This window comes from Peromyscus leucopus, chromosome 1, assembly GCF_004664715.2.
Source record: "Peromyscus leucopus breed LL Stock chromosome 1, UCI_PerLeu_2.1, whole genome shotgun sequence".
Taxonomy (NCBI): domain Eukaryota; kingdom Metazoa; phylum Chordata; class Mammalia; order Rodentia; family Cricetidae; genus Peromyscus; species Peromyscus leucopus.
The window spans coordinates 77,477,699-77,498,036 of record NC_051063.1 but is presented as its reverse complement, the minus strand read 5'-3'; the positions used below and the strand labels follow the sequence as shown (position 1 = coordinate 77,498,036).

General features: G+C 48.5%; 1 protein-coding gene across 1 annotated transcript; it reads right to left on the bottom strand.

Annotated features, from left to right (window-relative positions):
- Nucleotides 1–10,342: 10,342 nt before the first annotated feature.
- Spn (sialophorin) lies at nucleotides 10,343–14,399 on the bottom strand. The gene is made up of 2 exons (XM_028885690.2): nucleotides 14,295–14,399; nucleotides 10,343–13,918 (listed from the first exon to the last, which is right to left on the bottom strand). The coding sequence occupies exon 2, from the start codon at nucleotides 13,895–13,897 to the stop codon at nucleotides 12,713–12,715; it is 1,185 nt and encodes a 394-aa protein (XP_028741523.1). The 5' UTR covers nucleotides 13,898–13,918; nucleotides 14,295–14,399; the 3' UTR covers nucleotides 10,343–12,712.
- Between the last annotated feature and the right edge of the window lie 5,939 nt (nucleotides 14,400–20,338).

The following is a 20,338-nucleotide window of genomic DNA, read 5'->3' as shown; positions in this document are numbered from 1 at the left end:
CATGTATCCGGCAGCCCTGGCTGTTGGACTCCAGGGCCGCAAAGATAAAGTACATGGCAGTACTGGAGGCCCTGCCCTGGCGTCTTCACAGCCACACACCTGGCCTTGGAACTCAGCTGGGGCGCAGAGTCCTGAGTGTGACCCCCAGTACCACCTGCGCCAGGCATGGTGGCACACACCTGTAATCCTGGCACTCGGGAGGGGGAGGCAGGGGGATCAGAAGTTCAGGGTCAGGGGCTCCACAGGTAAGAGCGCTTGCTACACACACTTGAGGAGCTGGGCCTGCATTCCCAGCACCTATGTGGAAAAGCTGGGGGTGACCTTGCTCCCCTGTCACCCTAGTGCTGGTAGGGGATAGGGGAGGTGGTGGAGGTAGAGGGTCACTAGTACTGGCTGGCCACCAGTCCAGGGCCCACCACCCCCCACCTCCCCACCCCCCACCCACCACCCACCCCCGCAAAAAAACACCCGAGAGCTCCCGGTCCAGGAAGAGGCCCTGTCTCAAGGGAATGAGGCAGAGACTGTCCACGCAGCATATATGACTGTAGTATCTGTCCACACAGGAACACATACACAAGTTCAAGATCATCCCCTGCTGTCTAGTGAGTTCAAAGCCATCCCTGGGTTAGATGAGACTGTCCCCTAAAACAAACCAACAAATCAAAACTCAGAAAACCGCCGGGCGGTGGTGGCGCATGCCTTTAATCCCAGCACTCGGGAGGCAGAGCCAGGCGGATCTCTGTGAGTTCGAGGCCAGCCTGGGCTACCAAGTGAGTTCCAGGAAAGGCACAAAGCTACACAGAGAAACCCTGTCTCAAAAAAACAAAAAAACAAAAAAAAAAACTCAGAAAACGCTGGGGCCCAGTCATCCACAGTACCGCAGGTGGTGCCGTAGGAGGAAACAGAGACACGAGTCTGTTTGCAGAGCGGGCAGGGCAGGAGGACAGCTTCACTAAGGCATTGACACGTGAGTCAGACCTTCATGGTCGAGGAGGAGTGTGAGGAGAAGCCGTGCTGGGTGTGCTGTGGGGACAACCGGGGGTGGGCTGGCTTTCGCAGAGCCTGCACAAACGCAATGGCGAGCAGGTGGCGCTCGGCCAACAGTTGGTTCTGTGTTCACCGGGACCTTGGCCAGGGTGCAGCCAGCCGGTCTTGATGTCACAATCAGAGGGAGGGAGCTGGGCACATAGGGTCTACTTGTGACTCACCGTTGAGATCCACTAGATGGCTCACCCCAAGCTCCCACCCACCGGAGGTTCCGCATCCCAACTAACCCTTCGGGGTTTGGACATTTTCTCCTGGTTTTGTTGCTACTTTGGGATTTTAGAACCAGTTTGGTTTGTATTTCCTTTCTTTCTTGTAAACAGTGGGAGATCTGCCTTCTGCCACACAGTCTGAGCGTGGTGGGTCATGGCTGGGCCTGTTTGTCAGACCTGATAGGGAACCCCCATCCCTGCACCAGGGAGCCCTGTCTCTCCTTCCCAGGTTTTGCCTCTCCACACTGGGTAAACGCAGTCAGGGTCAGAAATGGGGTGACGAAGAGAAAGAGAGCCGCCGTGAGCGCTCACTGTTAGGAAGAGAACTGTGGCTGCTGAGCGCAGTGCCCTTCTCAGGAGCAACTCTGTTCCACCTCCGCTATCCACATCTTCTCTCTGTGGAATTTTCACTTAGGAGAATAACACTTACTTAAAGCCATGATCCCCTCCCCCTCCCCCTCCCCCTCTTCCTTTCGTTCTCAGAGTTAAGGATAGAATTCAGGGCTTTGTGTACACCAGGCAAATGCTCTACCTCGGAGCCATATCCCAAGTCCCAGAACCATGGTCATAAAGTGTGCCTTTGAGAGTAAACTGAAACAAGTTTTATTTGTGATGTTTATTTCCCTCGTTGACACAGTGTCTGATGTACCCCAGCCTGGCCTTGAACTCACTATGAGCCCAGAAGAGCCAGAGCTTCTGCCTCCTGCGTACCGGGATACAGACGTGCACTGTGTGTGCTTATGTTTTATTTACAGATTTGATGTCATTCCGGGGCTAGAGATAAGCCCTGCATCACTGAGCTACATGAACTGTACTGCTCTTTGTGGGAGTGTGTGTGTGTGTGTGTGTGTGTGTGTACATATATGTGAATTCTGCTCTTGAAGAACTCTGGGGCTCGGAATATGGCTCTGTGGGAAAGTGTTTACCACATAAGTGTGAGAACTGTGTAGATGTAACGGTCTTATTAAATAAGAAACACAGAGCCAAATGCAGAGTTAAAAGCCCAAGAGGTCAGAGCAGTAGCTGAGAGCTGAGACTAAAACCCTTTCTTACCCTTCGCTGCCACTGCTGTCCTTCCCCTCCAAAAGAGACCTACTTCCTGTGTGTCTGTCTTTTTATTGACTTTCTGTTCTGCCTTCTCATTGGTTGTAAACCCAACCACATGACCTCCTCGTCACTGCCTGTCCATACAGACCTCCAGGTCTCTATGGTTGGTATTGAGATTAAAGGCATGTGTCTCCATGCTGGCTGTATCCTGGAACACACAGAGATCTGCCTGTCATGTGATCAGGATTAAGGGCGTGTGCTACCACCACCCGGCTTCTGCTATGGCTTGCTATTAGCTCTGACCCCCAGGCAGCTTTATTTATTAACATATAAATAAAATCACATTTCAGTACAAATAAAATATCACCATAGAACTGGAGTTTGGATAGTCTGAAACTTCACTAAAACCAGATGCAGTGGTGTGCACATCTATAATCCCAGCTCTGCCACGGTGAGGGGGAAGAAGAGGCAGAAGAACTTCTGGAATCTAAAGGACCACTAGCCTTGCACAGGAAGCACAGGTAGACAACAAGAGGACTGTCCTACACGAGATAGAAACGAGGACGGTCACCCCAGGCTGTCCTCTGACCTCCACATTCCTGCTGTGCCATTTGCACGCTCACAAACACGAACACGAACACCTCACACACAGAGAAAGAGTCAGGTGGGTGGAGAGAGAAAGAAAGAATGAACTTGGGCCAGACCTCATGCCTCTAATCAGAGTGCTTAAGAGGCTGACAAGGGAGACTTGCCTTGAGTTTGAGGCCAGAACGGTCTACATAGTGAGTTCCAGGACACAGTGTAACACCCTGTCTGAAAAAAACAATCCAAGAATCTAACCCACATGCTACAATATTAACTTGCAGTGGGTATTCTCTCTGGCCATGACCTTGTGTTAGCTGGCCTAATAGAGGCACAGCTTCTTGCCTGCCTATGTGACCTCTTAAAAGGGAAGGGGGAGGGGGTCTCGAGCTCCCTCTTGGATGTGAAAGGTTTCCTGGCACACAGTTTGACGACCTGATCTGGATCTTTCCCCATCTTTCCCTGGGAGATGAAGTGACCTGCCTGTAAACCTTACATAAAAAGGAAATGAAAAAAAATTATTATATTAGAAAGATAACAAGGCTGGTGATGTGGCTTAGTTGGTACAGTGCTCACCTTACATGCATGAGGTCCTGGGTTCTAACTCCAGAACCACATAAACCAGGTAAGAGTGGCACATGCCTGTAATCCCAGCATTCAGGAGACAGAGGCAGGAGAAAGAAGTTCAAGATCAGGGCTGGAGAGATGACTCACAGGTTAAGAGCACTAGCTGCTCTTCCAGAGGTCCTGAGTTCAATTCCCAGCACCCACATGGTGGCTCACAACCATCTACAGTGAGATCTGGTGCCCTCTTCTGGCATGCAGGGATACATGCAGGCAGAACACTATTTACATAATAATTTTTTTTTTTTTTTAAAAAAAGAAAGGATGCAAATCACTACTTTAAAAAAATGTTCAGCTGGGCAGTGGTGGCACACGCCTTTAATCCCAGCACTTGGAAGGCAGAGGCAGGTGGATCTTTGTGAGTTCGAGGCCAGCCTGGTCTACAGAGATCCAGGAAAGGCACAAAGCTACACAGAGAAACTCTGTCTCGAAAAATGAAAAAAAAAAAAAAAAAGTTCAAGATCATCCTTTGCTTTATAGAGTGAACAAGACTGGCCTAGGATACATGAGACTCTCTCAAAAAGCAAAAACAGGGCCAGTGGGTAAAGGTGCTTGCTGCCAAGACTGACAGGCTGAGTTCAATCCCAGGATCCATACGCTAGGAGATCTGAATCCTGTAAGTTGTCCTCTGACCTTCACACACACACACACACACACACACACACACACACACACACACACAGTGATACTCCTGTGTCCGTTTACACACATATACAAATAAGTAAATAAAGAAGAAAATATAAAACAAAAAACAACCCCCCCCAAAAAAAAAAAAAAACAAGGGATTGGGGAAACCCAGCTTGCCTAACCTGCTCAAGGCCCTGGGGTTCAACCCCTTAGTGCCACAAAAGCAAAAACAAAGACCTTAGAATAGTCTGGTAATTAGCTTTTTGTTTTTTGGTTTGGTTTTTTGTTTGTTTGTTTGCGTTGTTGTTGTTGAGGTTGAGACAGGGTTTCTCTGTGTAGCCTTGGCTGTCCTGGATCTCGCTCCATAGACCAGGCTGGCCTCGAACTCACCTGCCTCTGCCTCTCAAGTGCTGGGATTAAAGGCATGCGCCACTAAGGTCCATATGTAATTAACATTTTTTTTTAAATGTATTGTTTGTTGAGACAGGGTCTCTATGTAGCCCTAGATGGCCAGGACTTGCTCTGTAGACCAGGCTGGCCTCAAACTTATGGAGATCATCCTGCCTCTGCCTCCCGAGTGCACGATTACAGCTGAAGACCTATGGCTTTTAGAAAAGGGAGAGATATGTACTAGTTTAGTGCTTGGACAAAATAAACATTTTCACATTGCTTAATCAAGGATCAACAAAAATTGATGAGGCTGGACAGCATGGGGGTGTGGGCTGACCATAAGGGATGAGCAGAGGAGAGGCAATACCAGCTTTAAAAAAAATTAAGTACATTTATTGTGTTATTGTTTGGGGAAGTGCATACCTGCTGTGACATACATGTGGAGGTCAGGGGACAACTTGCAAAAATTGAGACTCTTTTTTGGGGTGTGATAGCACCTGTCTTTAATCCCAGAACTCAGGAATCAGAGGCAGGTAGATCTCTGTAAGTTCAAAGCCAGCCTGGTTTACATAGAATGTTCCAGGACAGAGCCAAGGCTACATAGTGAGATATTTTCTTAAAAACAAAACAAAAACAAAAACAAAAAAAAAAAAAAAAAAAAAAACCTTCTTTTAAAGGCTGAATCTTTCCTTCCACCATTATGCCTGAAGGGTTGAACTTGGCAGCATTGGCTTGGTGGCAAGCTCCTTTACCCATGGAGTCATCTTGCTGGCCCAAGCTTTTGGGAGGTGTATATATACCATGCTCCGGAAGGAGAGCTCTGTCCTGATGGCCTATGGTGCAGGCAGACCCTCCCAGACAGAGTGGCCTTTCAGGAGGCTCCTTGGTGGCCTTCGGATCTTGGTTGTTATGAAGAGTGCCACAGATGTCCTTTCACAATTGCTATTTATTTCCTTTGGATTTTCACCCACAGTGAGGTGGCTGGGTCAAACCGCAGTGCTGTTTTAACTTTTGGAGGAGCTTCGTTCTCTCTTCCCATCAATTCACATTCTCAGCTGTGTGAGAGCCTCCCTCATTCCAGCCAGGACTTCTTGTCTCTTCCCCCCCCCCCCCCCCCCCCCCTTTTTTTTTTTTTTTTTTTTTTAAGATATGTATAGGTATTTTGTCTGCGTGTATGTGTCTGTGTATCACATTCTTGCAGTGACTGCTGAGCCCAGAAGAGGTCACTGGACTCCTCTGGAACTAGATCTACAGATGGTTGTGAGCCACCAACCATACGGGTCCCGGGATTGACCCCAGGTCCTCTGGAAGAGCAGTATAATCCTTTTTCTTTTCCTGTTGTCTGATCTTTTGATTGCATTCTGACGCTCCTGAGACTGACCATAAAGTTTATTTTGAATCAGGTGGTGGAGCTGGCTACGGTAGGGCGGGACTTAGAGGGGGTCTCGGTCCTCTTTGGATGGAGGAACAGCAGTGATAGGAAGTCCTGGGGCTTCTCCGCCGCTTCTCTGATCATTCGGGTTCTCACCCTGATGTCTGGCTCCCAGGTTTTCATTGATAAAGAATAATTAGATAAACACTTCCTCTGGCGTCCAACTCGGGGCGCAAAGTCACAAGATAGCCACTCGGCCCGGACTTTGCAGCCAGTGGAGCTACTGCCGCCGCCGGCTGGCTCTTCCTTCCTTGTCCCGGGCCCTCTGAGCTCGTCTGGGATTTTCCTGCTGCAGCCTCTCCACACCAGCTTCCAGGTGCCGCTCACTCCCAGCCCCAAACTCCACAAGTTCCTGGGCTCAACCGCCACACACTCTCAGCTCCCAGCTGTGGACAGCGCGGTAGCTGCGCTCAAACAGGCCGTGCATCATCCCTGTTCTCTGCCCATTGTGCTATATGTAGTGACAGCCAGCCTCACACTTCACTGTCATCGGCAACAGATCTGGTGAGACACGGGGGAATTCTTAAGGGGTGTGTGTGAGGGGGGATTTAGTTGGTGGCAAGATGAAGGTAGGGTCATAGAATAACAAGGTAGGGCTACAGGTCATGAGATTTCTAAAGATCAAAGTCTTGGTGAGGGCTGTTAATGCTGATTTGCAAAGATAGATAACATTTGATGATTGAACCTTGGCTTTATGCCATACAGCAGCTTTGAATACTTGGGACAAGATTGAAGAATCAGGAAAGAGGACTGAGTCCTTTGCTAAAATTATACAAGGCCCAAAAGTAGCCTTCATTGATTTTTTTTTTTTACAGTGATTGACTTTGCCTGTAAATAGAATGATATCAGATCAAGAAGTTAGACAAATATTAATTGAATCTTTGGCTTTTGAAAATTCTAATTCAGAATGTAAAAGAGTGATTATGCCTTTAAAGGCAAGATCAGCACCCATAGTTGAATAGATTAGAAATACAGCTGATATTGGATCTCACGCTTATGATGATACTTGGATAGAAGTGATTTCTAAAAATTTTAAGAAAAATTAAAAGGTTAGATGTTTTAATTTGTGGTAAACCAGGTCACATGAAAAGGGATTGTAGGCAAGGTATTCCTAGAGACAATGTTTATTCTATAGATTATCTAAACAGAAGGTGTGGCAAAGGGCAACATTGGACTAATGAATGCAGATCAACATGGGACAGGCAAGGTAACCCTTTACCATTGGGAAACACCTTAGGGGGCCTCTTAAAGGCTCCTGTGTCAAATTTGGTTCAATCATTCCCTGTCAGCCTTGGGGAAACTCCTTAGTGCCTGCTGTGAAAAACCATACTGGGTGGTGGAACAGCTTTAGAAGATAAAACAAAATTTTCAGGAGGAACCATAAAGCAAATATTTTGGCAAGCTTCTATAAATGATCAAAGACTAAAGTTAAAAATACAAATAAATGGCACTGAAATTGAAGGTTTAATAGACATAGGGACAGATGTAACAATATTGCACCAAAATCTTAGCATCCAAATTGTCCTCTTCAGGAGGTAAATGTTCAGCTTCTAGGAATAAGAACTTTATCTGAGGTAAAACAAAGCACAAGATGGGTCAGGTGTATTATAGGGTCAGAAGGACAGATAGAAAAATTAAAGCCATATGTGGCTAACATAGCAATGAATTTATGGGGACATAATTTGTTACAGCAGATTAATACCCAGATTAACATTCCTCCATTGTTCTTTCTTTTCTTTTCTTTTCTTTCTTTCTTTCTTTCTTTCTTTCTTTCTTTCTTTCTTTCTTTCTTTCTTTCTTTCTTTTTTAGACAAGGTTTTTCCATGTAGCCTTGGCCGTCCTAGAACTTGCTCTGTAGACCAAACTCATCACCTGCCTCTGCCTCCCAAGTGCCGGGATTAAAGGTGTGGGCCACCACCACCTGACTGTAGCCAATGCTCTTAAAGGCTAAGCCATCTCTCTAGCCCCATCTCTCATCTTTTTGAAAGTATCCACTCTGACTAGGGTGAGGCATCATCCCAGTATGGCCTGATTTACTTCAGGATGAGTGGTATGAACTTTTTTCCCCCTGCAGACCTGCATGTTTTCTTTTGAGAAATGTCTATTCTGGTCTTTAATCCTGGTTGGATTATTATTTTTTATGTACATGAGTGTTTTGCCTGCATGTCTGTCTGAATACCATATGTGTGCCTGACGCCTGTGGAGGCCAGAAGAGGGAGTCTCATCCTCTGGAATTGGAGTTGCAGACAGTTGTGAGCTGCCATGTGGGTGCTGGGAATTGAACCCAGGTCCTCTAGAGGAGAAGCTGGTTCTCTTAATGGCTGAGTCATCTCTCCAGCCCTGTGATTATTTAGCTTTTGAACTATTGTGTTTCAAGTACACATCAGTAGGAAAATAGATAAGAGAATATGTGTGGTTATATATTCAAGAATACTATTCAGTAGTTGGAGTACTATTTTAGTAAGTGAAATCTTGTCATTGGTAACAAAGTGGAGGAGTCTGGAGACATTGCATTGAGTGCAATTAGCCAGACACAGAAAAATACCGTGTGACCTGAAGCTAGCTATGGTGGTTTGAGTAGGAATGGTCCCCATAGGCTCACATAGTTCAATGCTTGGCCCCCAGTTGGTAGAACTTTGGGGGAAGGATTAGGAGGTGTGACCTTGTTGGAGGGGGTTGTCACTGGGTGTGGGCTTTGAGATTTCTAAAGACCACACCACTCCCAGTTGTGTGTGTTCTCTTCCTCTCTCTCTCTCTCTCTCTCTCTCTCTCTCTCTCTCTGCTTCATGGTTATGTCTCAAGGTGTAAGCTCTCAGCTACTACTGCAGCACCATGCCTCCCTGCCTGCTGCCATACTTCCCACCGTGATGATCATGGACTACCTTCTGAAATTGTAAGTGAGCCCCCAGTCAAACACTTTCTTTTATAAATTGCCTTGGTCACAATGTCTCTTCACAGCAATAGAACAGTAATTAAGACACCATGTGTGTGATCCTAGAACTTGAAGGGCTGAGTCAGGAGGATCAAGAGTTTGAGGCCAGCTTGGCCAACTAAATTGAGACTCTGTGTCAGTAGTGTGTGTGTGTGTGTCCACATATATTCAATTATATGTGGAATCTAAAAAAGTAAATCTTATTGAGTAGAGTTTCTCAGAAGCTGGAGAGAGGATGCTCAGGGTACAGAGCTGTGGCCAGGAGGAGGAAGTCCTACCATCCCAATGAGCATGACTATGGGTCATAGTTTGTTTTTGGAGACAGGTTCTCGCATAGCTCAGGATGGCCTTAAATTTGCTATGTAGCTTAGTACGATCTTAAACTCCTGATCACTCTGTACCCTTTCCCAAGTTCTAGGAGCTCCAAGTTTGTGCCAGCTGGGCTGGCTCATAGTTTATGTTTCAAAATGACTAGAAGGAAGGATTTTGGATGTTTTGCTACAAATAAATGTCTGAGTTGACAGGCATGTTATTGATTTGATTACTATGCATTGTGCATACACACACACACACACACACACACACACACACACATATGATATATGTACCCCCATAGAACTGAATAATTATTGCATGCCAATTCAAAATAAAATAAAACTCGAGCCAGGCCTGGCTGAACACTCCTGTGCTCCTAACACTTGGAAGGCTGACAGGAGAGTGAGTTCCAAGAGACCTGGACTACATGGTAAGACCCTGACTGTCTCACAACAAAGCCAAACAGTAACTCCAAATAAACCTTACCTCCTCTAAAACATGAAAACAATAGCTGAACATGATGCTGAGACCTGCAGAGAAAGCAGGGACCCAAGGGGGAAGAGCCAGCGGTGGCAGCCAGCGGCAGCTGGACCCAGGACTGAGGGAGCAAGCCCAGGGAGTGGTCTGAGGACCGCTCTAAGAGGCATTGCTAGGCAACTGAAGGAAGAATGGCGCTCACTACCTGCAGAGGCCCACCTCCTCCATCCCAACACTCTCAAGCCAGCTCAGGCTTTCCAAGACTCTGACCCTCTCCACACTCTCTTAAGAAACATCTGTTTCACAATCTACCTCTTTAAGATTTATTTATTGTTATGTGTATGGATGTTTTGCCTGCGTGTGTGTATATGTGCCACATGTATACCTGGTGCCCTTGGAGGTCAGAAGAGGGCATTGGATCTCCTGGAACTGGAGTTACAGACAATTGTGAGCTGCCATCCTAAGTGCTGGGAACAGAACTTGAGTCCCCTGGAAGGGCAGCCAGTGCCCTTGTCCTCTGAGCCATTTCCCAGCCCCCTCACCAATATTTTTCATAACTGTAAAAGTGAAGACATTCATTGTGTAAAACTTGAAAACCACAGAAAAGTAAGACGAAAATCACACTTCAATTCCCCACCTCTCAGAGGACCACACTCAACATTTGGGATGTAGCTTTTATTATAAATGAGAACCATATGTATTTACAGATTAATGGCCTCCCCCCCCCCAATTCCATATCAGCTGCAACCATTTCTGAGGTCATTACAGTTTCTGAAAACATGCCAAGGCTGTCACGAACAGGAGCCACTTACAATCATTTCATAACTGATGGAGTTGAAACTGCTGTCCTGTTTTCCATTTCCCTGTTTCTGTTTACCTTCTTTTCCTCTCTTTCTGGTTTTTACCACACCTATTGCTGGCTTACTGTTTTTCCTCCACTAAGCTGAAGGACATCCATCTATTCTGTGTCCCCCCCATGTTCCCTACTCCACTTCTTACATACGTTTGCATCCTCTAGGTCTTGTGCTAAAAATGCCTTCTCCCTTCCTAGCTTTCAAAGCCTCATTTCTTCATTCTTTCATTCGTCATTCATTTACTCATGTGAATGCACACTGAGCACCTGCTTCTGCCAGGCACAGGAGCCAATGGGAAATGGGATGTGGCCAAGACCCTGGGACAAACGCGGCAGAAGCAGGATGACACCTCCTTCTTTTCGTGCCCTTGTATCACTCACTTCAGCACTCAGAACATTCTGACCCTGTCTGAGCCGAAGTCCCGCTGGGTACCATCCCCCACCTCCACCAAATTCCCTTCAGTCCTTCCTCCCTCCCTGAACCTGAAAACCAGAAACATCCAGAAAATGACTTTGGAACCAGAGGGAGTCAGAGCCCTTGGCTTCTCAGTTTGGTGACATTATCCTCTAAAGCTGAAATCGGGGCGCTCAGCTTGGCAAAGTCTACCACAACAGCTGCTCTGTCCTTTAAGGGACATTTGTAACTCATTCCTGCCATCTCTGTCACAGTCGGTCCACACAGCCCCTCGTGAGCAGTAGAAACGGGTTCAATGTGGCCCGTGGGTTCCCATCTCAGCCCTTCCTCTTCCCCACAGACAGGGAGGGAGCTCGGTGTGGTGGCAGCTAATCTGTGCCCCTTTCCATGCCTGTCTCCCCCGCCTCTCCCACATACATCAGGTGAGCCCCCTGGGCCTCCATCTCCCACCTTCTCTCCTATCCAGGCCACGCACAACCACCCTCACACATCTCTTTTTGTAGGTCAGTCTGTTCTCAAGGACTGTGCCCTCTGACTCAACGACTTCCTCTTGCAAATCTCCTCCAGCAACCACCTCTGGACCACACACCCTCTTGGGCTGCAGCCTGGGCGGGTGTCAGAAGCAGCACAATTAGGGTCTGTCCCCTCTCTCCATCTCAGACCCCCAGGGAGTCCCTGGCATCCATGTGCCCACACACCCGGGCCTGTCTTCTCATCTAAGTCCCTCTTACTCCCCTTAGAGAGGGGAGGGGCCTCAGCCTTGGAATGAAAGAGGAAACAGTCAAAGCGAGCCTGTAGGGGAAATGCATCGAGACCGGGGATTTGGCGGCACGGTCCCTGTGCTGGGCCGACTGCTCTCCTCTTCTTGCATGTGTGCATGGGGTGGGTGGGGGTTGGTGGGGGGAGCCTTTGAGGGGAGGATCTGGCAGTCTAGTCCCCATCAAGCTTGCAGTCTTTCCGAGGCTACAGACAGATTTAGGTTCTCCGCTGTTTCCACCCTGTCTGTGTTCCCAGCAGCTCCCGTGTCCCTCACTTTGGGGTAACACTTTCCCAATGCTTGCCCTGCTCTTCCCACCCACCATCTGTACTCACCAGTACTGCTCACACCATCACCCAAGTCAGATCTTGCACACACACAGTGCACCTCCGAGTGGACACAACAGGTGCCGGGACTTCTTAGAACCAGAAACTCTCATCTCTTCCCCAAGGAGCCGTACGTAGTCAGTCTCCGGCCACCTCCCCTAGCAGCTACCAGGCAGCCCAAAGCCAGTGTGCTCCCGGGAAAGTCACAGGCCACAGTTCACCCAAGAGCAAACTGGATGGCCCCGTCCAGGCTCTAAGCTGGCCCCTGAGCAAATGGGAGTCCTGAAGGGGGCCCCTACGGGAGGAGGGAGGGGATGGGGGGCATAGTAGGGGGGTGGGGGTGGGGGTGGAGGTGGGGTGAGGTGGGGAGGGTGTGCCAAGTTCTTCACAAAGTTTCATCCCAGGGAGTTTTCTGGTTTGTTATTTCATTCTTCTTATCAGATCCCAGCATCCCAAGGGGGATCCCTGGAGAAATTGTGAGTCAACTAAGATCTCCTCGGAGATTCTTCAGCAAGTGGTTCCAAAGGGAGCATGGAGGAGGGAGCGGGGAGAGAATGGATGAATGAATGAATGGATAAATGAGTGAATGCACTTGGTTCACAAATATTCACAATGTAGAGTGTGAGGATGCTGAGAGCAGAATCCAGGCTTAAGGAGCAGGTCGGATGAAGACTGTTGCTCATATGCTTTGAGGTGCGGCCCCGTCTTTGGTTTCTGGCCCATCAGAAGTGGGGGTTTCCACAGCCTCATCCTCGCTGCCCACCAGTGGCTCTTCCTCCCCCTTTTTGGGACCTGGCCCAGACTTCAGCTCCTCCAGTACTAAAGAGCCCTGGCGAGATTTCCGTCTGCTGAAGAAAGTGGTGAGCATGGGCCGCTGGCCCGACCCCTCTGTCTCCGGGGGCCCCGAGCCCTTGTTCCCCGCTGGCCCTGACGCGGTTGCTGCTGTGGCCTCTTCATCGGGAACCCGGGCTGGCCCAGCCCAAGCATCCACTACCCCATTGCGCTTTCCTCCTCTGTTCAGGGTCAGGGCCCCAGTCCTCCGATTCTGCCGCCGACGCCACAACACCAGCAGCAACAGAAGTGCCAAAGCCAGTAGAAGGGCCACAAGCATGGGCACTAGCAAGGTGCCACTTGATTCCCGGCGTGGCTTCCTGGGGGTTACGGGCCCTGGGGCAGACATCGTGGATATTTTTATGTTGGAGACTGGGGTGCCACCGGCTACGCTAGAACTCTCCACAGAACTGGTTGCTATGGTGGCAGGGAGTCCATGAGTCTCACTGGAGAGCCCCAGAGACCCGGTCGTCATGGCGACAGGGGGACCACTGGACTTGGAGCTTACCGTTGTAGACACAGAGGGTCCACTGGTCTCCTTGGAGCTTGTTGTCATGGTGATAGGGGGTGCACTAGTCCCTTCAGAGGTGTCTAGAGAGGGAAATGTCTCATTGTCTATCACAGGACTGGCTGTGGTGGTAGGAGGGTCACTGGCTACATCTGATGCTTCTGGAAGCTGCACTGATGTCTTACTGGAAACTTCCTGGGAGGGCGTAGGCTCTGGCACAGGGGTGCTCCTGCTGGCATCCGTGGGAGCCCCGAGAGAAGACGATTCAGTAGTTTCAAAGGGGATTGAGAAAGGTGGGTGTGGGGTGTGACTCCACATGTGGGTAGCCTCCTGAGGGTCCTCTGTCTCTGGCCTACTAGAGATTGTTGAGCTGACATTCAAGGCCTCAGAAGCAGTTGGGACCTTGATATGTGGGGCAGTGGTCAACATCGCTGTGTTCTGCATCATCGTTGTGTTCTGCAGACCTTCTGAGCTGCTCAACACCTGGGTCCAAAAGCCCCCAAAGAGAAGGAGAAGCAGGGCCATTTCCAGAGCGGGAGCTGGGACCTGAATGTAGGGAAGTCACGGAAGAGCACACGGGTTGGGGAGGGAACCTGGCCAGCACCCCCTCCTGCCCACTTCCCTGCCAACTGCCAGGCCCAACTTGTGGTTTAACGGTTGTTGTTTTTTTTTTTTTTCCATTCTTGCTTTTACTATTATCAGAAGCAGCAAGGGACCAGATGGTGGCAGAGACTCCCCACCCTGGCCTTGGCGGCTCAGACTCCAGCAGCAGCCATGTCCTCCTGGCCTTCGCTCATTCTGTTCCAGCCAATGGCCCTTGACCCCCTTTTCCCATCACCCTACACATCTTTTCAAACTGTAGGTACATCCCCTCATCCTCTGAGCATCCCCACACCCACCTATACCATACGGGTAGTCTTACCAGCTTAACGGATACGGCACAGGTCCGGGAGAGCACCTCCAGCTCCTGCTAAGGCTTGGTCAGGACTGGGGCAGACTGAGCCCCAGGGGGAAAGGAAGTGGGTCTTGGCTCCACCCACTCCACCCCTGCATCCTGCCCCACCCATTCCTACTCCCACAGCTGCCTGGGAGACCCAAGGGCTCAGTGGAGGCATGAAGAGATGCTCTGGTCCAGCATGGGAATTTTCAGTTTTCACTGGGGTATAGAATGTCAAACAGTCAGAGCTGGGAGATGAGAAGATGTGCTAAGGGCTAGGGGACAGAGAGGAGGCTATGGAGGGGAGAATCATTTCCTTTCCATCTGTTGTCCCCCAAGCTGTTTGGCCAGGACCTGAGGTGGTGCATTTCCTGCAAAGAGCTCCCAGGAAGTCGTCCCTCCCCCCTGCGCGCGAGTGAGCACTCGCTCACGTGCGCGCGCACACACACACACACACACACACACACACACTCACACACACCCAACTCTGCTTGTGGTCCTGAAAGGTTTTTTAGGTGCTGAGCCCTGCCAGAGCCACAAGAAGCTGAGGTCCCTTCAGTGGCCCCTTGTTGAGGCCAGTACTAACCACTGCATTCCTACGGTCTTAGAAAACCATGGAGGCTGGAGAGACGGCTGAGAGGTTTGGAGCATGGGCTGCCCTTGCAGATCAGGGTCAGTTTCAAGCACCCGCCTGATGGCTCACAATCCCCCGTAATCCGGGGGATCTGACTCCCCACTTCTGACCTCTAAGGGCACCAGCATACATAGGCACAGACAGGCACTCATGTACACAGAAGAAAATAAAGTAAATTAAGATTATTGATGGGTGCACGCTTTTAATCCCAGCACTTGGGAGGCAGAGCCAGGTGGATCTCCGTGAGTTCGAGGCCAGCCTGGTCTACACAGTGAGTTTCAGGACAGGCACCAAAGCTACACAGAGAAACCCTGTCTTGAAAAACAAAAACAAAACAAAACAATAACAAAAAGATTTACTTACTTTAAAAAAAGAAAACTTCTAGAAAGACCCCTACTAAGAAATTAGCCAAAAGTCTTCAACTGAGTGCGAACTGGGGTTTGGGATCGTCTTTGCAAAGTGCAGATCGATCCCAGGGTCTTGGTCCCACATAAGTCCTCTACTCTGAATACCATTCCCAGCCTTGAGTAAGGGGTTCTTTGCATTCTTTCTTCGAATGATTTCGGTTGCCTGATTTGAGTTAGGAAATGGATTCTTTTGGTTTGTGTCTGTTTGGGAGCCTTGCCTTCTAAAGACTCATAACTGGCTGGGTATGGTGGTGCGCACCTTTAATCCCAACACTTGGGAGGCAGAGGCAGGTGGATCTCTGTGAGTTTGAGGCCAGCCTGGTCTACAGAGCGAGTTTCAGGACAGTCAGGATTCTGTTACTCAGAGAAATCCTGTCTCGAAAAACCACAAACAAAAAACAAACAAACAAACAAAAAACCCTCATAACTGGTTTTAATATTGTAAAAACAATTCTGTGCACAATAAAATACTAAAATGGGGTGACTCTCCTTTGAGGAGTCCATACCCGCTCTCTTGGGTATGTCTCTTTTTCTGAACACTGTTCTTTTTCTGAACCATAGTGCTTACAGATCTACATTTAAAAATCTCAAAAGCTGTCTCAAATCCCCTCCAAAAAATAAATAAATAAATAAAAATATCAAAAGCAGAAAAGAATGTTAAAATATCTATAACTTAATAAACCCCAATTCTATAACAACAAAAAGACCAAGATCGGTCCCTGGCAGACTCTGGGCTCCTGCTGTGGCTCCTCACTGTTGACATGAGACTCCAGAGCAGAAGCAGGAGTACACTGCTCACAGGCCAGCAGGCCCTGCGAGCATTCCTTTGCATGGATAGCCCTCACTCAAGAGTCCTGGGAGACACAACGGCCCAGACTTCTGCCCTGCACACAGTAGGTCCATCCTGGAACACCAGGCTTGGGGTGAGGCGCTTCATTCACAGCATGGGTAAGCAGGCTGCTCTGTGTCTCTTTAGGAAAGGTCACCTTGCTCACTGCAGACTAGAAATGACTTGGGAAACAGAGATCAGGGCCTTGTGCCCTAGACATACCCTGCAGGCATGCTTGGGGCTGCTCAGACCCCATGGGGTGCTTCTCCCGACAGTCAACAGAGGCTCAAAGAAAAGAAGTTTACCTACAGCAGTTAGGCATAGTGGCACATGCTGTGATCTCAGCCTTATGGAGATTCAAAGAAGAAAAAAAAGGCCTAATAGCAAACACCTTCAATCCCAGCACTCAGGTGGATAGGCGGATCTCTGTGAGGGCAAGGCCAGCCTGGTCTACATAGTAAGCTCCAGGGCATCCAAGGTACACAGTGTGACCCTTTCTCAATAAAACAACAAAACCAGCTTCACAGTCAGCAGCAGATAAAACTCCCACCAGCTTTGGTGTGCGAGCAGGGTCTACAATCCATTCACACTCTTGTTACTGATTGTTATTTCAGAGACATATTTCTGTATACTTACTGGGTGCATATTTCACCGTCTGTCTGCATAGCTCCCAAGAGTTCATGGCATGCATCACAGTAGTCATCTCTCTTGATGAACGTTATCATTGTTTACATTGTTTCCAAAGTTCCCTGTTAAAACAAAGCTGCAGAGAGCCGGGTGGTGGTGGTGGCGCATACCTTTAATCTCAGCACTAGGGAGACAGAGGCAGGAGGATCTCTGAGTTCAAAGCCAGTGAGTGCTAGGACAGCTAGGACTACCTAGAGAAACCCTGTCTCAAAACCCCAAATAAAGAAATAAATAACACTAAAAAGCCACAAACAAAAACAAAGCTGCAGAAAATGGACTTGTTTTCTTTTCCTTCTCTTGTAGTTTTGTTTGTTTGGACAAGGTTTCCTGTATCCCAGGCTCAATATGCATTCAAGAATGACCTGAGTCTCCTGCCTTTGCTGACAGCATTTTGGGAGGTGTGCCACCTACCCTAGTTTATGTGGTCCTGGGGACTGAACCCAGGGTTTCTTGCATGCTAGGTTAACACTTAGCCAGCTTAGCTATATCCCTAGCCCAGCAACGATTATTTTTTTAAAGATTTTATTGTTTATGTATATGAGTGCTTTATCTGCATGTACAACTTTATGCCAGAAGAAGGCATCAGATCCCACTAGAGATGGTTGTGAGCCACCGTGTGGTTGCTGGGAGTTGAACTCAGGACCTCTGGAAGAGCAGGCAGTGCTCTTAACCACTGAGCCTTCTCTCCAGCCCGCAATGATTATTTTGTTTTGCCTTTTTAATATGTATGGGTGTCTTGCTGACGCGTGCGTCTGTGCACCATGTGTGTGTAGTGCTCCAGGAGGCCAGAAGAGGGCGTCAGATGTCCCTGGGACTATGGACAATTGTGAATCCACCAAGTAGCTTAAACCTGGATTAAACCTGGGTCCTTCCTCCAGAAGAACAGCCAGTGCACTTAACCACTGGGACATCTCTCCAGCCACGAATTGCTTTAAAAAGAAAGACCCAGGGATGGTGGAAAACACCTCTAATCCTCCCACTTGGGAAGGAGCAGCTGGAGAACCAAGAGTTCAAGTCACTCTTGACTACATAGTAACTTCAAAGTCAGTCTTGTCTGATACATGAAACCCTGTCTCAAAAAGAAGAAAGGGGGGGGGGGGGGTAGGGGCACAGAGAGAGCAAACAAGAAAGAAAGTGATGGAGAGAAGGGGAGGAGGACAGGAGGGAGGGAATAAAGGGGGTGAAGGGGAGGGTAAGGGAAGACAGAGGGGAAAAGCACCCCATTGTTGGGTATGTTTCGTTTCTGCCACAAACAGAAAAGCAATTGACTGCAGAGTTAGCAATTGCTAATTAGACATGGGAAAGCGTTTTAAAGCTGTAGACTATGGGACGTGAGTGGGTAAGAGCATTTGCTGGGCTTGTGGAGGACCCTGGCTCAGTTCCCAGCACCCCCCAGCACCCCCACGGCAGTTTGCCTGCCGTTTTCTAACCTCTGCCAGTTGTGCACATACACACACGCCAACACACACACACACACACACACACACACACACACACACACACACACACGCCAGCACACACACACACACACACACACACACACACACACACACACACGCCAGCACACACATACACACACACACACACACACACACACACTCACATACACACACGCCAGCACACACATACACGTAAAACAGATCTCTTACATTGTTTTTTTGTCTTTTTTTACATAAAGGGATAAATACAGAGCTAGAGAGATGGCTCAGGAACTAAGTAAGCGCTTGCTGCTCTTGCAGGGGACCCCTGCAATCACGTGTGGCTCAAAACCATCTATAACTCCAATTTTATGGGATCTGACCCCCCCTTCTGACTTATGGTACCAGGCATGCACATAGCACATACACATATATATAGGCAAAACACTCATACATATAAAATAAAATATATATTTTTTTTTACAAAAAGTGTAAAATATAGAAAAAAATGTTCAAAGACAACAAAAGTTCCCAATTTTAAAGAGAGAGAAAAAAATCACTGAGGCAAAAAATTGTGTTTGGCAAAATGGAATTTTGTAGGAATTCACTCTGCCACTGACCTTGGGGTATCTGGCCTGAGAGAGGCATGGTTTTCTCTGGGTACATGACTGCTTGAAGTTGAGGAGAAGGCTGGTGCCCTCTCTCTCTTGTGGTCGTCAGAGACCGGACTGCTGGTTCCATTCACCTCAGAGCAAAACGGAAGGACTCTGCAACTGGATCTACCTTGTCCTGTGTCCGTGAGTCTGTTTTCCCATAGCACCCCTTAAGAAATTGATATCTATTCATATATACACCCTTTTGGCTCTTACTACACAGTCATTTCAAGCGGCTGCCGATGGAATTGAACAAGAGTTGTACATTCCCAGTGTGTGCTGAATATCAATGACCCTCGACTCAAGAGCGAACAGAGAGGGAGAGGGTGAATCAGGCTCCGGCACTCAACAGACAGGACCTGAGACAGCTGGCTGGCTGTCGGGGAGAGGTGCTGAGACCAGGAGCCAGGGGCACATAGTAGGGAGGACACTGAGGGAGTGAGTGGCAGCGGTGTGGGCCACACTCAACCTCAACCGGGCCCAGTGCGGACAGTCCTCTGCCTGATTTCACCAGCTCCTGCAGCAAGCCTGTCTATGGTGAACAAGGTGAACGTGGTGAACAAGGCAAGCCAAAAGAAGCTAACTGACCGCCGGGGCCTTTGGGGCAGGCGGGGCTCAACTGCACACAGGTTCCAATCTCACAGCATTTACCCCTGAAACAGTCCTGGGACGAACCTGTCTCTGCCCTAATTTCCCAAATGAAGAAGACAAGAAACAAGACACCCAAGAGATTTGCCCAGACTCCTTTAACAGTAGATGCTAGAGATGAGGTTCAAAGCTGGGTTTACTTAAGGCTGGAGTCCACGGGCAAGGACCTGAACTGTGCTGGCTGGGGATCGCTGGGGCTTGAATAAATTATATAATAATTATTAAAACCGGGGCTAAAGTTGGCTTTAGAGAGTGTCAAGGAAGACTTCATAAACAGTTTTTTTGAGATGGGTCCTACTGAGTAGCCAAGGCTAGCCTCATCGCCCTGTCCCAGTCCCCAAGTTCTGGGATCATAGGCATGTGTTGCCAATCCCAACTTCAGAAAAGCAACATAGTTCCGATTTATCTTTAGAACACTAGAGAAAACAGGGCTTCCTCTCCTCTGATACCCATATCCAAACAATATAAATTCTGCCATTTCTAACTTCAAAATGGATGTGGCACCTGCCATCAAGTTCTTGGTTTCTGAATGCCACTGTCCTCGAAGAGAGTGCACACTCACCTGCATATGGACACACACTCATCATACACATAATTTTTTGTTTGTTTGTTTTTGGGTTTTTTTGAGACAGGGTTTCTCTGTGTAGCCCTGGCTGCCCTTGAACTCACTCTGTAGACCAGGCAGGCCCAAACTCAAAGATCCACCTGCCTCTGCCTCCTGAGTGCTAAGATTAAAAGGTATGCACCACCACT

Excerpts from the sequence above, each read along its gene's own strand:
- Spn (XM_028885690.2), bottom strand. The coding sequence starts at position 13,897 with ATGGCCCTGCTTCTCCTTCTCTTTGGGGGCTTTTGGACCCAGGTGTTG.